The 18,535-nt window shown below is 36.6% G+C and overlaps 1 protein-coding gene across 1 annotated transcript; it reads left to right on the plus strand.

Moving 5' to 3' along the window:
• Positions 1 to 596: 596 nt before the first annotated feature.
• LOC129926664 (uncharacterized) lies at positions 597 to 9,351 on the plus strand. Its single transcript, XM_056032114.1, has 4 exons — positions 597 to 655; positions 3,465 to 3,749; positions 6,245 to 6,343; positions 9,224 to 9,351. The coding sequence occupies exons 1-4, from the start codon at positions 646 to 648 to the stop codon at positions 9,349 to 9,351; spliced, it is 522 nt and encodes a 173-aa protein (XP_055888089.1). The 5' UTR covers positions 597 to 645.
• Positions 9,352 to 18,535: the final 9,184 nt, after the last annotated feature.

Raw genomic sequence — 18,535 nt, forward strand, 5'->3', positions numbered from 1 at the left:
AGCACAACATAAACAATGATAGGTGTAATCCAATTGAAACCAGTTACAATTCACAATAACAAGTCCCACTCAAAAAAATTCCACAATTATTCATACGTCTGCTCTGAAACAAGACTTCAAGCGTAACTCTCAAACACCTTCCCGTCCTCCTTCCTTAGTATTTTTTCACGTCTATCATCTGTATATATAATTCTCTACGTCGCCCAACCTTGCGGGGACACGCACGCACGCCGACTCTCTAATCCTCAATGAAAAAGTCATGGAAAGATAACTCTTTTTTTTTTTAAATGCAAGTCGGACTAGAGCTACCCCACTTAACTTTCGCGTCTACAGAGAGCGCGGCTCAGCAAAAAAGGGAGTGAGGAAAACAAATAGTCTTCTTTCTGTATATATAATTCTCTACGTCTCCCAACCATGCGGGTCACCAAGCAAGCCGACTCCATTTGGACAACTGTGTCTTTCAGGAAGTGTTCCCCCGTCACTAAGTAGCGGCGTACGCTACGCCGAGGGTCGGCTAGTTTACAAATATTACGCTACTGAACTAGTCACAGTCGAGACTAATCTAGTTTAATCTAACTTGATACATGTTTTTATTCCAGTCAGTGTGCCTCTTGACATTTTTGTCTATACTTCTTGGTGTTACCTATGGGCAGCTGTAAGTATTTCTATTGTTGATATGAAGAAAACTTAGCTACCAACATTTTGATTTATGTTCAGTTAATTTATCTAACCAATCAAGACTTTCAACAATTATGCATTATATTAGCATTATACACATTTTTATGATAGTTACAATGTTATCTGGGGGGGGGAGCGGTGGCTGTGCAGTAAAGAGCTTGGCCTCCGAACCGGGGTCCAGGGTTTAAATCCTGGTGAAGACTGCTATTTTAAATTTCGGGATCTTCGAGCGCCTCTGAGTCCACCCAGCTCTAATGGGTACCTGGCATTAGCTGGGGAAAAGTAAAGGCGGTTGGTCGTTGTGTGGCCACAGGACATCCTCGTTAACGGTAGGCAACAGAAACAGCATCTGCCCTATAGACCACAAGGTCTGAATAGGGAACTTTGTTGTTTTTTTTACAATGTTATCTAATTATTGCTTGAAACCAAAGAACCAATTAGAATAGTGGTATTATTTGTAGAAATAGCTAGATACCGTGCTGATAAACCGAAGTATTGTATAAAGATTGTATAAAGCGTGTATGCCAATTAAGCGCTATATTGTTTCTATGTTTGGTTTATAGACAATACCAGAACTACCCTCAACAGAACACCGTTTTAGAGCTGTATGACGCAATAACATGTAATGATCTCCTGTGTTGTTGTGGACGAGTGTTGTATTGAGACCCACAGGTCTGCCCAATGTGTGGCTCTCGTTAAAAATGGGGGTCAAGGTACCTAACGTTTTCTCTTTAACTTTTTAGTAACTATTTTGGTGAAAGGCATTGAACATTTTTTTTTTTATTTTTTTTTTTTTACAAAGCTTATACCAACCCACTCTTTCTGGCTGTTAAAATGCTTGTACGCGTTATTTCTCCGACACTCAAATCTCAGACAAAGCTAAAATTTTTTCCAGATTATTTCTTTTGCCTGACAAAACAAGAATCAATTTAAACATACAATTAGTGAATTAATTATTGGTCATTAAATATTTTGTTTGGTATCTCAAGCAAGGGAAAGAAATTGTACTGTACTGGAGTTTTGGTTCAATTAATCCCCTTTATAGGTCGCCGCTTTAAAGTAAGTTTGAAACAAACAATAGATAACTATACAATCTTCTATATTCATAAGCACCTTACTAGCTGAGTGTTTAGTGTGTTAACTTCGGGAGTCTAGGACCATGAGTTCAAATTCAGGTAGCTCCCTTTTTTTTTTTTTATAAATGCTTTTAAAAACGATTACTTCATCCTCCCTACATTGCTCTGTGCCTCAGAAACATGGACAGTGTACAGTAAACATGCAAAGAAACTAAACCACTTCCACATGACATGTCTGAGAAAAATACTAAATGTCAAATGGCAAGACAAAATACCAGATACTGAAGTCCTTCGAAGAGCGTGTCTGCAAAGCATCCACACAATCCTGATGCAGTCCCAGCTGCGATGGGCAGGTCACGTGTGCAGAATGGAAGACCACCGCATCCCTAAACGACTCTTGTATGGCCAACTAAGCGAAGGAAAGCGCTTGCAAGGTGGTCAAAGAAAGCGCTTCAGCGACAACCAAAAAGTTTCTCTGAAGGCGTTCAGCATAGACCCAGGCACCTGGAGACAGAGGCACATGACAGATCATCATGGCGTCGCGCTGTGAAAATTGGCGCACAGGTTGCTGAGGAAAAAAGAACAACGCAGGCAGAAGACGCCAGAAAAGAAAAGCAAGACAAACGACACTAGGTCCAGCTGGAATAACCTGCCCAGTGTGCGGCCGAACATTCCGGGCTCACATAGGTCTCACCAGCCACATGAGGAGGCATAAAACCCCAGTGCAAAGCCCTCAGCCCCCTGGATGACAAAGTGGTCATCATGGAACCACATATATTCACACATATATCTCTTTCTCTCCCCCCACCTCCCCCCCCCCGCTCCCAATTTTACCAACTAGCCTAGACAAGTGATAAATCATAGCGTATTGAAATAGCGCTTAACAATTGGCTCAAATATTTTTAAGCGCACAGATCCATTGTTGTTGGTCTAGATCCAGTGCTTTTTTTTGTGTGTGTGTGTGATGGTACGCTGAGATACGGCGTCTCGGAACCTTTTTCAAAGTGGGTAAAAAAGTTATTACTTTTCTTGTATTTTAACGTTTATTATTAATTAATTTTAATAAATTAAAAAAGTTAAGCAATGAGTACCGGCACCTTTTTTTGTTTTACAAAAAAAAAAACTGTCTAGATCTATTACAAATTTAATTATATGACTGATCTGAACGAATTGATACATTTGCACTTCGTATAAGCTTTGGGCTTTTTTTTTTTTCATTTTAACTCAAAATGTCTGTCTGGTAAAAATTTGAACGCGTTAGCTCGTCCACATGAGCTTATGAATTAAGTTGAAACTTTGCACACTTATTTCAAATACCTTACTCAACATATATCTATAAAATAATTAAATAATTAGTCAATCAATTACTTATAATTAATTATTTTATTTGATACCAACAAAGAAAATGTATTCGTCAGTACTAAGTGACATGGCTGAATATGTGGAGGTTTTGTCCCCTTAGATAATTGTGCACGTTATTTCTTCCTCATCAATTCTCTGATCAAGTTAAACCTTTCCACAATTACTCATAGTACTATTCAAAATATAAATCAATGTTTTTTAATTAACCAAAAGTAGTCAATTAATTATACGTAATTTATTATTTTACATTATTGTTTTATATAGTTATAAATGTGGAGCTCTTCCCCTTAGTTAGCATTATTTTTAAATCTCTTTTTTTCATATTTGCTTGTTGTTGTTTTTTTACAGCGTACTGTTTACGTTTGAAGAAGTGTTCTAAAAGTGCAGACTGTTTTAAGAACACTTGTTGTGTTCAGGTCCTGGACTCTACATTTGCCAAACCGAATTTAAAACCCCAGTGCTACTATGACAGTATGTATGGCCCATATAAAGGATTTAGCCCTAGAAGCAGTTATGGCAACAGTGATAGCTACAGCTATGACCACATCTATAGTAACAATAAAGCAAATGACATTTCGTCGGAGTCGTTGAGTTCAATCAACGAAGGCTATTGTCTACAAGCGTCTACGTCAGGTAATAAGTTAACATAGTAAAAGTAAATATCCCCTTTCAGACCTTGTGGTCTATAGGGCAGATGGTGTAAAGGTCATCTTTTTCTGTGGAATACCGTTAACGAGGGTGTCATGTGGCCAGCACAACGACCAATCGCCTTTACTTTTCCTCAACTAGTGACAGGTACCCATTAGAGCTGGGTAGACTCAGAGGCGCCTGAAGATTCAAAAATGAAAAATTCCAGTCTTCAGAAGGATTTGAGCCCCGGACCCCGGTTCGGAAGCCAAGCGCCTTACCACTCAGCCACCAAGAGTCAAGTAATTATAACATGTATACAATTGGAGCTATCAATACGCGATTGTAACAATGTATTTATCTACAAGTTATTGTAAGATCTGTTTATTAGGAATTGTGCAGACATCTGACGTGGCAACGAGCTATTGGTCTCCACTACCCACAGGTTGCGACGTTGTAGACCAGTGCTCAGGGCCGGCCATAGGCAAAGGAAAAGTAGGCAGCCGCCTTGGGCCTCCGATTGATGGAAAGATCAAAGGACTTGAATACATTTCTTAGAGAAAACATGTCGAAATATGAGATCCAATCTCAAACATAGAACTCTGTGGCTTAGGTCTACTAGCTCTAAGTTTCGACTATGATTGAAAGTTGTCGAATGTTTAGATCTGTTTCTTAGAATACTCACATGTTAGAAGACCATTGTTTCTTGCTTTTGGTGAAATGTAAAAACGTTATTTCTAGTCTTGTGATCTTAAATCGTCCACGAAGCACATCATTGTTATCGCCATGCTCTATATACATTTATTCTTTTCTCTAGATTTAGATATAGATGCAGAAACCGTTTACAATTCGTTGCGTATTTTTCGGTCTTAATTTTTTTTTTCTATTTCATTTGACGGCATAACAACTTGGCAGATCATCTGCCGTATTGCACAGGAAAAAACATCTTACGTAGTCAACAGGAAGAACATCTGACGTAGTCAACAGGAAGAACATCTGACGTAGTCAACAGGAAAAACATCTGCAGTAGTACAGAGTAAGGACATCTGATGTAGTCAACAGAAAGAACATCTTACGTAGTCAACAGAAAGAACATCTTACGTAGTCAACAGGAAGAACATCTTACGTAGTCAACAGAAATAACATCTTAAGTAATTAACAGAAAGAACATCTTGCGTAGTCAACAGAAAGAACATCTGACGTAGTCAACAGGAAAAACATCTGCAATAGTACAGAGTAAGGACATCTGATGTAGTCAACAGAAAGAATATCTTACGTAGTCAACAGAAAGAACATCTTACGTAGTCAACAGGAAGAACATCTTACGTAGTCAACAGGAATAATATCTTACGTAGTCAACAGAAATAACATCTTAAGTAATCAACAGAAAGAACATTTTACGAGTCAACAGAAAGAACATCTGACGTAGTCAACAGGCAGATTATCTGACGTAGTCAACAGGCAGAACATATGACGTAGTCAACAGAAAGAACATCTTACGTAGTCAACAGAAAAACATCTGACGTAGTCAACAGGCATAACATCTTACGTAGTCAACAGGTAGAACATCTAACGTAGTCAACAGAAAGAACATCTTACGTAGTGAACAGGAAGAACATCTTACGTAGTCAACAGAAAGAACATCTGACGTAGTCAACAGGCAGAACATCTTACGTAGTCAACAGGAAGAACATCTTACGTAGTCAACAGGAATAACATCTGACATAGTCAACAGAAAGAACATCTTACGTAGTCGACAGGAAGAACATCTTACGTAGTCAACAGGAAGAACATCTGACGTAGTCAACAGGAAGAACATCTGACGTAGTCAACAGCAAGAACATCTGACGTAGTCAACAGGAAGAACATCTTACGTAATCAACAGGGAGAACATCTGACGTAGTCAACAGGAAGAACATCTGACGTAGTCAACAGGAAGAACATCTGACGTAGTCAACAGGAAGAACATCTTACGTAATCAACAGGGAAAACATCTGACGTAGTGAACAGGAAGAACATCTGACGTAGTCAACAGGAAGAACATCTGACGTAGTCAACAGGGAGAACATCTGACGTAGTCAACAGGGAGAACATCTGACGTAGTGAACAGGAAGAAAATCAATAGTAAACAAACTGTTTACTTCTCTCCCTGTCCCCTCCCCCGCCCCCATATCTCTCTATCTCACTCTCTCTCTCATTCTCTCTCTCTCTCTCTCTCTCTCTCTCTCACTCTCTCTTCCCATTTTTTCTATTAAGCTTTTTCTCTCTTATTTCCCTTACTTCTTCTTCTATCTCGTTCTCATTTGAGTTCAGATCAGTAATATCTGAGATAAACCGCGCAGTGGTTTCCGGATCAGGCAGTTTTTCAGTATAGTCTTTCTTCTATAGGAGGGTTTTGGGGCCAGAGTCTTTTTCTTACGTTTTAAAACAAAAATGTGTTTATTTTTTATTCAAAGTTTTCTTACATATTTACATATACATATTTGTTGTTTGTTTTTTAGTTTGTTTTAGACTTATCGGTGGAGATGTTCCAGCGTCACCATGCCCTTGTGCATTAGAAACCCAAGTCTGCACGTTGACTATAGAACCTTTCCCTATTGGTAGGTTTTATTAATGCATTCTTTTATACCTAGCGCAATATGTACCTGTCAGATTAAGAAACACCGAGATTCTTGCTGGGCGGTTCTTTCTAGGTCTCTAAAAGCCTAATCACCACATTTAGACACCGCCTCCAGGGAAGGCTAGTTATGTGTGTCCACTAGCGGATCCAGAACTTTTTGAGTGGGGTGAGTGCGTTTTTTTTTCAAACCCTAACCGTAACGCCCAGTAAACCCTAAGCCTATGTATAAACGCATATATAAATATTATATATAAAGCAGAATGTTCGGCGTATGTATGTATGTATCTATGTATGTATGTATGTATGTATGTATGTATGTATGTATGTATGTATGTCCCCGTATAGAAATAAAAACCGCTTGACCAATCTTGATAAAACTTGACAGAAATGTTCCTTGGGTACTAACTTAGACTGTAGTATATGTATTGTAGCCCTAAAAATAACTTAAGACCCTCAAAAAAAAACCTCTATTACAGCTATAGTATTTTATGGATCTAGGCCATGTCTACAATGTTGACATGAGAAAAGATCGAAAGGATTTAGACCTAGATCTAATTTTAAGAAATACACTTTGCGCAGATAGTTTTTTTTTACTTTGACACATGAAAATACAAAAGAAGATCCATTGATTTCATTATATAATAAAATTAACCTTCAAATTTGTGTTTCAAAACCATTTTTTACATACATTAGTTCCTTATATCTGTGACTACAGATTTAATGACTAACATTCTTACATTAGACAATACCGTAATGTTACACATCATTCCATTCCTAGATCTAAAACTCTAAGATGATATAGCTTCTCTTCGCACAGATAGTTTTATACTTTAATACATGAACATTCTATTTATAGCCATTCATTTCATATTTTGATCAAATTAACATTCAAATTTGGTTTTCTAAACAATTTTTAATACATTCGTTTACGAAAGCTGCGAAGCCGTGTTGAGATAGGCCTATATTCATTCATGAATCGCGTACTAAAAATTATTTCGTTTAATTGTTTACTTTATAATCCCATTCATTTAACAAATCCGGTAAACCCGTTTTAATTGTACTATTAATCTATCGATCTTTTCGTTTTTAATAGATAAGAATGTATCGGCTTCGGGTAAACCCATTTTCGCAAAACTAATTTTATTTTCGTAGCGAAAGAGAAAAAACTTGAAAGGATCATTAGCTAGGTTTAACATACATCTAAATCCAATCCACTAGATTAGTAAACACAAACTTAGACCCGCAGGCCGCAAGTAATGTCAGGCTAGATTATATATATACACACATATTTATATATATATATATATATATATATATATATATATATATATATATATATATATATATATATATATATTTATTTATTTATTTATTTATTTATTTATTTATATAACAGAGAATAACAAAGTGTCCATATTACAACTAGAGCAGTGTTTCTCATACCTCATACCAGAACGAGGGGGGGGGGCTGCGTAAAAGTACCCCCTTTCAGAGCGTGAGATCTGTAGGGCAATTGATGTTGAGGTTATCTTGGGTTTTATTTAATTTTTTTGGCCAACGATTTACGAGCAGGGTGTCATGTGGCCAGAACAACGACCAACCGCCTTTACTTTCCCCAACTTATGTCAAGTAGGCTGGACTCAGGAGCGCCCTAAAAATCCTAAAATTCAAAACGACAGTCTTCACCGAGAATCGAACCCAGGACCTTAAGCTCAGAAGCGCTAAACCCCACAGCCAGATGAAATACTGCACTGCTCATTATGTTTCCATCTCAAAGACAACGTTATTATATTTATTACTTTAGTGAAATCCAAAATGCAAGTGGTTCTGATTATTGGGATGTCCGATGTAGACATACAAAATAAAAAGAAAAATTCTTGAAAACAATATTGGCAGCTAATGGGTTAAAATGAATAAGCTAACAACCACATTCATGTGCAGTATATCAATTATATATTCAATAGATAAAAAAATATCTAAACCTTAATTTAAAAATGTGTTGATTTGTTTTCAGCACCTGTGTACACATCTTTTGGTTTCATTCATTCTAAACTTGTTTTTTTGTCTTTACAATTTTTACCTTCAGGAATTTGTACACACAGAATTAAGTGACAAGCAATACATTATCATGGTCAAGAGAAAAACAATGTCATGACTTGATTGCATTTGTTTAAAGGATACAATTAAAAAGGACATCTTTCATTGTTAAACTTTTGTCTTTGTTTTTTGATGATAAAAATGGCTGCCTTTTTTTTTTTTAAATGATTTATATTTTTTACGTTTTTGTAATGAAATTTAAAACAAAAATTCCATTAAAACATCATTTTTACTAAGGACGTGATAAAATTTTTATCGCTAACTAGTACTCATGCTACGCTAAGGTTGTATATTAGCCAGAACACTTTAGGCCCATCACTAAAACAGTGCGTATTACAAAACTTCTCTCACTCCCAACGTAATTTTCTAGCCTTCATGTCCCAAAAGTCCCTGTTCATTTGACTCTATCCACCTTCAATCCAACGTCCCACGATCTTCTGTTATAAAGTATGCACAAACACTTCTTAGGCCCATCAGTTGAAGCCTTCTCACCTGCTTGCACTTTAATGCCCCACACAATTATTTTCAAATTAAGCGCCCCTCCTCCAACAACTTTTTGGCTCTTTTTATCTTACAATGGAACGTCTGCTCTTATATTCCAAAGAAAGTAACTACACAAACCTAGTTGCGACCTACATATTTTCCCGAATTGTATGCAGACAAAGCCGTTGTCTGCTGGGGGGTCTATTTAAGTTTTCTTTAAGTCTTTTGCGCCTGTCTTCAATAATGGCTTTTCTTTGAGTCTCAAATGTTTGTCCCACAGCTTTTGTAAGTGCTCTCCAATTATCTCTCTTACAAGCCATCCGCTGCCCTGCCAGAGAATGCTACCAGTTACTTTCCTCTATGCCAGTAAGGGCATCTTTATGGCGCTTACTGGGGGCACTTCTGTAACTCCGTCCTACACTAAGGTCGCCAAAGAAGATCGTTATTGACATCATACAAATTAATAAATAAATGACATTTTGTTCAAATTTTTCTTCTCACGCTTCTTTATAATTTTTTTTCTTCGAGGGGGTCGCCGGCGGATTTTTTTTAGTGAAAAAATACGAAAAAGGGGGGGGGCGGTAGACCAAAACAGGTTGAAGACCACTGGGTTAGATGATGTTAAGGTCATCTGTTTTTATGGCCAACGTTTACGGGTATTCGGTCATGTGACCAGCACAACGACCAACCGCCTTTACCCGACTAAAATCAGGTACCCATTAGAGTTTGGTGGACTCAGGGCGCCCTAAAATTTTACGAAATTCAAAATCCCAGACTTCACCAAGATTTGAACCCAGGACCTCAGGCTCGAAAGTCATGCGCTTAACCACTTAGCCACCTTGAATTCCAAATGACGCATAAAAAACATATGAGCTACGCTTTGATTAAAATAGTTGATATGTGTGTAAATCGCCCGCAACAATTTTAAAATATATTAAATAAAACTGCATAAATTACAACGATATCTAAAAAATATCTATATACAAACACAATCTTCTGAATTAAGACTAAGACTAAGACTGCTTTATTGATCCTTACGGAAATTTGTTGTGATTACAAGGACTCTTTTCTCATATAAAGACAACACAACAGAAAAATACACATAAATACAACAGACAACATAAAGAGTTCATTCAGCGACTACACACAGGTATCTTGGTGCATTTCATGTTCCCTGATCAATGAGTGGCGTTGATAGAGTCTGAACGAGTGAGGTACGAACAAGATTTTGAACCGCTCTGTTCTTGTTTTGATTGACAGCAGTCGCCCACTTCGCGACGACTTGACATAGTTCTGATGGAGTGGGTGGCCGTTGTCTTCCAAGATTTTTTCGATTTTTCTTAACACTTTTGTTCAAAAAGTTTCTTTGAATGTGGTAATGTTGTGACTGTAAATTTTGATGCTTTTTTCTAGACGTTGCAACAGTTTAGATGAGGCGTTCTCTTGCCAACAAGTTATTCCGTATGTTAGCAGATTTTGTATAGTCGCGCCATAAAAATGTCTCAAGGATCTTCTTGTTTAGTTTAAAGCTATTGAGTTTGTATAGAAAAAAGAGTCGCTGGGCTGTTTTCTTTGTCAGAGTTCCAAGGTGCTCTTCCCGTGAAAGCTTGTTGTTGATGATAACGCCTAGATATTTATATGCCTTTACTTGTTCTATAGATGTAGTTTTTATTTGCAGTTCACGTATAGTTTGTTTTTTCTTTCTAAAATCTATTATAAGTTGTTTAGTTTTTGTGACATTCAGTTCTAGAAAGTTGTCGGTGCACCAGTTTGTAAACTCTTCTATCGAGCTTCGATACTGAGTTTCGTCTCCTGAAATAAGACTGACTATGGCAGTATCATCAGCGAATTTAATGAGTTTAACTGAGTCATAGATGCTTCTTATGTCCTTAATGTAAAGAGTGTACAGTACAGGAGAAAGTACACAACCTTGTGGAGCACCAGTACATAGTACTCGAGTTGTCGATTTGGTATTGTTGACTTTAACATACTGGGGGCGTTGGATTAAAAAGTTTAGAGCCCATGCTTGTAAGTTAGGGCTTACATTTAAGATACTCAGTTTGTTTATCATTAGATGCGGCTGTATGGTATCGAAAGCCGAGGAGAAATCTACGAAAATCTTTAAGTTCCCTTTAGTTTTGTCCATTTCATCTTTCAATCAAACGGCCCACAACATTAAATTAACCCTAACACTTCTAAGGCACAACGGTTGTAGTCTTCTCGTCTGAATGTTTAATCCTATATGTGCGATACTTATACCATAATTATACCTCTTTTTGACTTAATTTGAATAGCGAGTTTTTTTGTGTTTTTTGAGTTTTCTGTTTCCACACTTTGTAACCTTGTTTAAAATTATGTTTTGTTTGTCTTTTTAAAGCAGTATCTCCGATGCATTGACATTTGTCAGCATTAGAAACAGAAATATAATTTAAAATACTATTATGTTATATTATATTATATTATATTATATTAAAGTCCAGACAGGTTTTCGCAAGAATATCGCTGTTTGTAGTGCGGTCTTGCCACCTTATGTCTATGACGGAGCGCAGGCATCTTTGACGAGAGCGTTGAAAAAGTTTTTTTTTTTGCTTTCCTAGTCGCTTTCTGTATAGTACCAATGTCTTTGATTCATATTAAAACGTTGGGAGAACCACTGCTTGATAGACACTGACTTTGTAGGCAGGTGGGGCGATTTATAGACAGTCTCCTAAGAGGGGGGGGCGTCCAAATCAGACAAACGTAGGCCAAAGATAATATTTTTGATGAGCTGAAAGGTGGTCGAGGTAACAGATGTGCTTAATTAAACGCTTTAAAACTTTATATATATATGACTTCAATAAGAACTCACCTTTCGATCTCAAAAGTGTGTGCCGTGGCCTCTATGAGAGCTCTCCAGCAGTGTTCAGAATTTATCTTTAGAGAGTTTACGGGAGGGAGGGGGAGAGAAACCTCTGTTTCGCCGCCCTCCTTTAAGTTTGCCACAATCGTCTTCAATGCTGGATAAGTTACCGACCCCAATTGCAGTTGTCGAATGGTAAATAGTGCTTCTATACTGTCCACATATTTCTATTTTGATATGTGCTTAATTTTTTTTTTAATCTTTAATTACAATAAAATAAACAAATATGTTATTTACGAAATATTCTTCATAAAAAAAGACAGGCTTCAAAAAGTTATAGAGCCATGGTTTGCGTTTATTTGAAAAATGTATCCTCATGATATAGTTACTGGTGTTTCTGTACACAGACCTGTTAAAAGTAAGAGAAACTTCGTACAATATAGATACGAATCTAGGTATGTTATTTAACAGTTATGTAAAACGTTCAAAACACAAGCAATTTTCAAGACATGTTGGTTCCGGCTGGGACTCCGGCCGAGACTCCGGCCGAATATCATATTCTACTATCCGGCTATATCAGGCTCCGGCTGAATATCAGAAAGTACTATTCGGTGCACCCCTAATAAATTATACTCATTCGAAATACAATTATGAATTCAGAGAATGACCTAGCTCGGAAGTAAATTTTAAAAGACGTACTGTAAGCATCAGCAAAAGAAAAGCCGCTATTTATTTTGAATGATTCGTCATCTACATCCCTTAATAAGCTAAAAAGGAAATCTGATTTAATAATATCCATAGATTTCTTACCGGCCTTGATACTAGTTTTGCTCTAGCAATTTTTTTTTTTTACAAAGCTAATACTACCACTCTAGATTAAGCTGTCTGGTACAAGTTATTTCTCCCTCTTCCCATTCTTGGATCAAGTTAAAACTTTGAACACTGATTCATTGACCCTAACAACAATCATAAATCAATCAAAAGTTGACCAATTACTTTATTAATTAATCGTTATTAATTAATATTGTTGTATATAGAGACAGTGCTAGCTAAGAGTATCTAAGCATTATGTAGAGAAGCGGGTCGTCGCCCAAAAATTGGAAACGTGCAATACATAACTCAAAAAATCTATTTAAATAAGCACTTGTCTAGCTCAGTTGTTAGCGTGTTGGCCATCCGTTAAGGCTTAGCCCTCGAGCTAGCAGGGAAACCTTCTTCCAGAAACCAGCTCCCTCCTCCCCCCCCCCCCCCCGCCTACCAATTGGTCCAAACAAGTTATTCGTCTATAGCGCAATTTAATTCAGCATGCTGTAAACGAAAGTTTGGGGGCCTCTGAAGAAAATGACGTAAACTGTTTAAGCCTCGTTCTCGTCAGACGACATTGGTTTTAGTCAATGTCGTGAGGAGCACTGTCGAGATTGATTTCTATCTGAGGATTCCATACTCTATTTATTCAAATTTATCTGCCACAGAACTAAAGTTGTCCAAGGAAGAATACATTTCCCTCCAAAGCTTTTCTTGTCTGCTCATACAGAATCATTACTTTTTCACCTCTTCTTCCAGTGGCCAATGCGTCTTCTGTATTTACTCAAGGATTGTGCACAGATGTACTGAAGCTATACACTAATAACATGACAAATACTAATAACATAAAAACGAATGACATGAAAAAAAAACTAATGACATGTTAAAAACTAAAGCCATGACATAATCTAAATCTAATGACATAATAGGGTTCTATACTCTACTTTTATTACCTGCTACAAAAGGTTCCAAATCAATTTGGCAAGTAGCTGGAGCTGTACATGGGCAATTGTAAGTCTCAGACCCTGGCACTGGACTGTAGCACACTAGATAAGAGAATACACAATTTTACTTTCATTGGCTTATCTTTTTTAAAATGAATAAATTTCTTAGAAAATTACGAAAAAGAAGTACACATTGTAAAGATAGTTAGATGGACAGACAGACAGACAGACATGACAGGACAAGACAGACTGACAGGACAGGACAGACAGGACGAGACGGACAGACAGGACAGACGGACAGGACAGGACAGACAGGACAGACAGAACAGGACAGACAGGACGAACAGGACAGGACAGACGGACAGGACAGGACAGGACAGACAGACAGGACAGGACAGGACAGAACAGACAGAACAGAACAGACAGGACAGGACAGACAGGTCAGAACAGATAGACAGGACAGACAGGACAGGACAGACAGGACAGGACAGACAGGACATGACAGACAGGTCAGAACAGATAGACAGGACAGACAGGACATGACAGACAGGACAGACAGGACAGGACAGACAGGACAGGACAGACAGGATGGATAGATAGCGGATTTTCTTTTGGTCTCAAATTTGTGTCCCGCGGACTTTGTGAGTGACCTCCAGCTGTCTCTTTCCAAGGCCGCATGCAACCAGGTGCTCTTTTCTACGTCAGCTACGGCAAGTTAGTGCCTAAGCTGGTCTTTATATATATTTTTTGCCAATTAGCCCTAATTAGATTATTACTGTAGAGAATGAAAGAACTGTGGGGGAAGGGAGGTTGTAACGGAAGACATTCATTTGTATGTAAAAATATAAAAAAGTTATTTTAAATATAATCAAATTGTTTTAGAAATGTCTGTTAGATAGCTTCTATGAATATAGCAGACTTGCTTAAAAAAGCAAATATTGTAAACAAGAGCAATTCGTACTTACATTCACCAGTAAGGGCACTTGGTAGGCAATAACCTTCGGTGAACGGTGTTTTATCAATGCCATTGTCATAACCGTAGCTGGAGATGTAGCTGTTGTCATATTTGGAGCCATAACCTGGTCCATAGATATGTGGTCGAGGACAGGTTCTGGCAAATGTGGGTTCCAAGGCCTGGACACAGCATGGGGCAGAGGCTGGGCAATGACTGTGCTTTGAACATTTCTTGTAGCGTGCACAGAATACTGAAAAAGAAAATCTTGTAACTTATGTATGGTATAATGTTTTAGTTGACCTAAACTGTCGTTGTTGATATCTATCTATCTACTGGTCATCTAAAGGTTTTGGGTTCAATGTTTTCTGATAATATTTAACACATTTAATATTTATGAACTCATGGCTCGAAATCTATGAGGTTAAGTTTTAAACAAACAAAACATATAAAAACACTAGCACAATTTTAAAACATTATACCGGTTAATCTAAAGTTTCCAATACAGCCAACGAGCTAGTATTTCTGTTCCCAGGATTTATAGGAAAATCGTTAGAGTCTTTTTCGAGAACCGTGGCAACCCACCAATGTTTGCCCATTCAAAATGTTCGACTTAAAAAGAGGTACTGTAACAAGAAAAATATTTAAAATAACTAGATTACAAAGCTGAGGCGGCCCTGGTCGAATTTACCCACGGACCAGAAATATTCGAGCCATGGTCATGTTTTGATGTTTCAAGTAATACAATTTCAAAAAAAAAACATTTGGGGTTATTTTTAAGTTAAAAGCAAACAGGACAACACGCCATCCATAATAAGACTCTTCTGGAATAAGGAATTTAAATAGAGCTCCCTTTAAAATAGAGCTGCGTTAACTGATCGCCTAATAATAACATGGAAACGTCCCAGATACGTAACTCTCCCAACAAAGTTCGCCTAATTTATTGAAGCACAGCGAACTGAGCTTGCATAAGATAAACAAAAGTTGCGCTGTAGTAGCTGTACGAATAGATTTAAAAAAAAAAAAATATTCGATTGTGATTGAAATTAAGCACACTTTTCCAATTTCGATCACACAGCTCACTTTTAATTGGTGGATTTCGATTCGTACTTTCACGAGAACTAATGCTCTAATGCTCTAGATTGTTTTATTCCACCAAAATGTTTAGTTTGCATTAAGCGTAAGGCAATACATTTGAAAAGCATATAATGAAGTAATGACTTTTCCAAATTTCGAACTGCTATCTATCATGATTACAAATTTCGAACTGCTATCTATCATGATTACAAATTTCCAAATACTAACTATCATGATTACAAATTTCCAAATGCTATCTATCATGATTACAAATTTCGAACTGCTATCTATCATGATTGCAAATTTCCAAATGCTATCTATCATGATTACAAATTTCCAACTGCTATCTATCATGATTACAAATTTCCAAATGCTATCTATCATGATTGCAAATTTCCAAATGCTATCTATCATGATTACAAATTTCCAACTGCTATCTATCATGATTACAAAGTTATGACGCGTTAATAACACGCAAATTCATTTTCGGTCACAGTTTTTCAGAACAGAAGACTGTACGCAAAATTTTCCTGAACATTAATTTATTAAACCTTGGAACTATTCTAACAGTAACTTCAAAACAGGTGTTTGCGCAGCCCTTTCTGCGCATGCCGCATTGTATTTTTTAAAACAATTACGGAGACAAAGAAGGATTTTCCGCCTCGAACTAGCGCGATTTACCCGTGTTGATTAGAAATGTCTTTTAGCTCTTTGTAAACAGATTCTTAAACACTTCATCCATTTTCAGACCAGCTGTTATGGTAGATATATTTTTTTTTAGAGTAAAAGATCATCACAAAATTATTTTATTTTTTATCATCCTACTCTAAATATATGTTTTCAGGGATTCCAATTTTTTTTTTATGTGCTTCTTGCTGATAAGCCTACTGTTCCAAATAATGTGTAACCTTCCCGCTAAAACATAATAGTAAATAAATAAAAACTCACATGTTCTATCGCCGTTCCATACCATACGTCTTGTAATTTCTGAATTCCGACACAAAAAAATCATCATTATTTTCTATGAATGTAAAATGATACTACTGATTGACATAGGTCATTGATAATCATACCAAAACAATTTTGTTCCGACATGTCTCTAACGAAGGCATGTCAAAATCATTAAGGTGTACGGGCCAAATAAAAAAACTTACTATGACCTGAGGGGCCGCAGCCAAAAATCAGTTGCAAAAAGCCTACTAGTTTTATGTAAATTAGAAACAAATAACAATACAATAGAATACAATAATTAATGGATTAATCCTAATTAATCCCTTAAGTTAGCTAAATTTGTAGTACTATTTGGTACTTAAAAATTACTATGATTACGCATTATTTTCTTTGTCATGATGATTGACATCTTTTCTGGGATACAATTTTATTAATGTCAGGTTGAAGATTGTTTGCCACTGACAATTTTATTACTGATGACAACTTTTGATCAGATAATCTGGAATGGTGAGCTGTTGTTTTGTAGCTTTCATTATGGAAAAGAACTATCACAGAGATAAGAATTCTAACTGCAAATTTCCGTAATTCAACGTATCATTCAGATAAATAACTGTAAAATGTATCTTCTTATATAATTGTTGTAGACCTGGACTCTCAATCTCTAATGACTACTAGATCTAGGCTAAATAGATGATAAAAGGGTTTTGTCTATTTTTTAAACTATTAATTAAGGCAGTCAAACTGCAAACTGCTTACCCTGCTTACAAAACCCTAACTCTTGACATAAAATTGTATCAGTGTGGCAAACGAGCTGTTCCCAATGACATACACCAACTGTCAAACTTTTTTGTAAAATGTTAGAGCCGATTTCGAGAACTATGTCCACCAAGGTTTTGCCCATGCCGAATATGCGACTTTACTATTGGTATTTTAAAAAGATGGAAGACTAGAGATTTAACACTAGGATTAGTATCATCGGTCCACACTGTAATGAATTAAGAGCTTTTCTTAAGTTAAATTAAAATTTTTTACCTGTCACTAAAGCCACACAGACTGGCGCCCTGTGGGTCTCCACACAGCACTCGTTAGGACTACACAGCAGGTCGTTACACGTGCCTAGATTAGATTGGTAAGTTGGATAGTCCTGGTACTGACTGGAGAAAAAGTTTTAGCACTAAATTAAAAAAAAAAAAATAAGTATATAAGGTTAACTGATCCCAAACTATATTGGCACTTAGCTGGATTGGTCTAAAACAGCATATGCGCTTATCTAATTATGGGACTTACCAACAAAATATTTTGTATTAACTAATTATTTCACACAAACGTCAGTGAGCTTAGCATTTCATCTAATAATGGTCATTTGTGAAACATACCCATTAGCTAGACTCTTATAGCTGTCATAGTTGTATTGCCCGCTGACAAACGGAACAACGCATGAGAAAGTCAAGAGACACTGCAACAGAAAAAACAAAACAAATATTACTGTGCTTGGTAATCTTTGATGAAAAATTAGACAATACCTCCATTACTAAACTTTAAATATAGTAAAACAATTTTAAAAAATAATAATTTTGAAAAGTTTTGGTTCCATTTGGGTATCGGACCCGTGACTCAGCTGCTAGAAAATACGAACTCTCTAATTCGGCCAGCGAGGAAGGCAATTAGTGCGATTTTTTTTTATTGGTATGTGCATTATATGGACATCTAGATCTAACACAAGACCTAAAGTTCTGATTTAGAACTTCTAAGATCTAGTTTAGATCTACTTATAGATCTAGTATTTACGTAAAAATATAAGTAACGCTTATAAACGTCAATAAAATTGAAGCAACTTTAAATGTAGTCAGTTATCGCACGTAGGACGTAATCATCTTCTTTTTTTTGAAGTAACATCTGTATTATATAAGATAAGATTACAGTAATAAGGCTGACTATGCCATGTTCGTGTTAGACCTAGATATAGTTTCCAGCCAAATTTATATATATAAATTTAACTTTGAAAAATCATAACCATGTCAATTC

This window comes from Biomphalaria glabrata, chromosome 6 (assembly GCF_947242115.1).
Source record: "Biomphalaria glabrata chromosome 6, xgBioGlab47.1, whole genome shotgun sequence".
In the NCBI taxonomy this organism is placed as follows: Eukaryota; Metazoa; Mollusca; class Gastropoda; family Planorbidae; genus Biomphalaria; species Biomphalaria glabrata.

Bases quoted from the DNA above. Each gene is read 5' to 3' on its own strand.
- LOC129926664 (XM_056032114.1), top strand. The intron at 3,750-6,244 runs GTAATAAGTTAA...TTTGTTTTTTAG, and splicing joins TCTACAAGCGTCTACGTCAG to TTTGTTTTAGACTTATCGGT. The intron at 6,344-9,223 runs GTAGGTTTTATT...TTTGTCCCACAG, and splicing joins TATAGAACCTTTCCCTATTG to CTTTTGTAAGTGCTCTCCAA.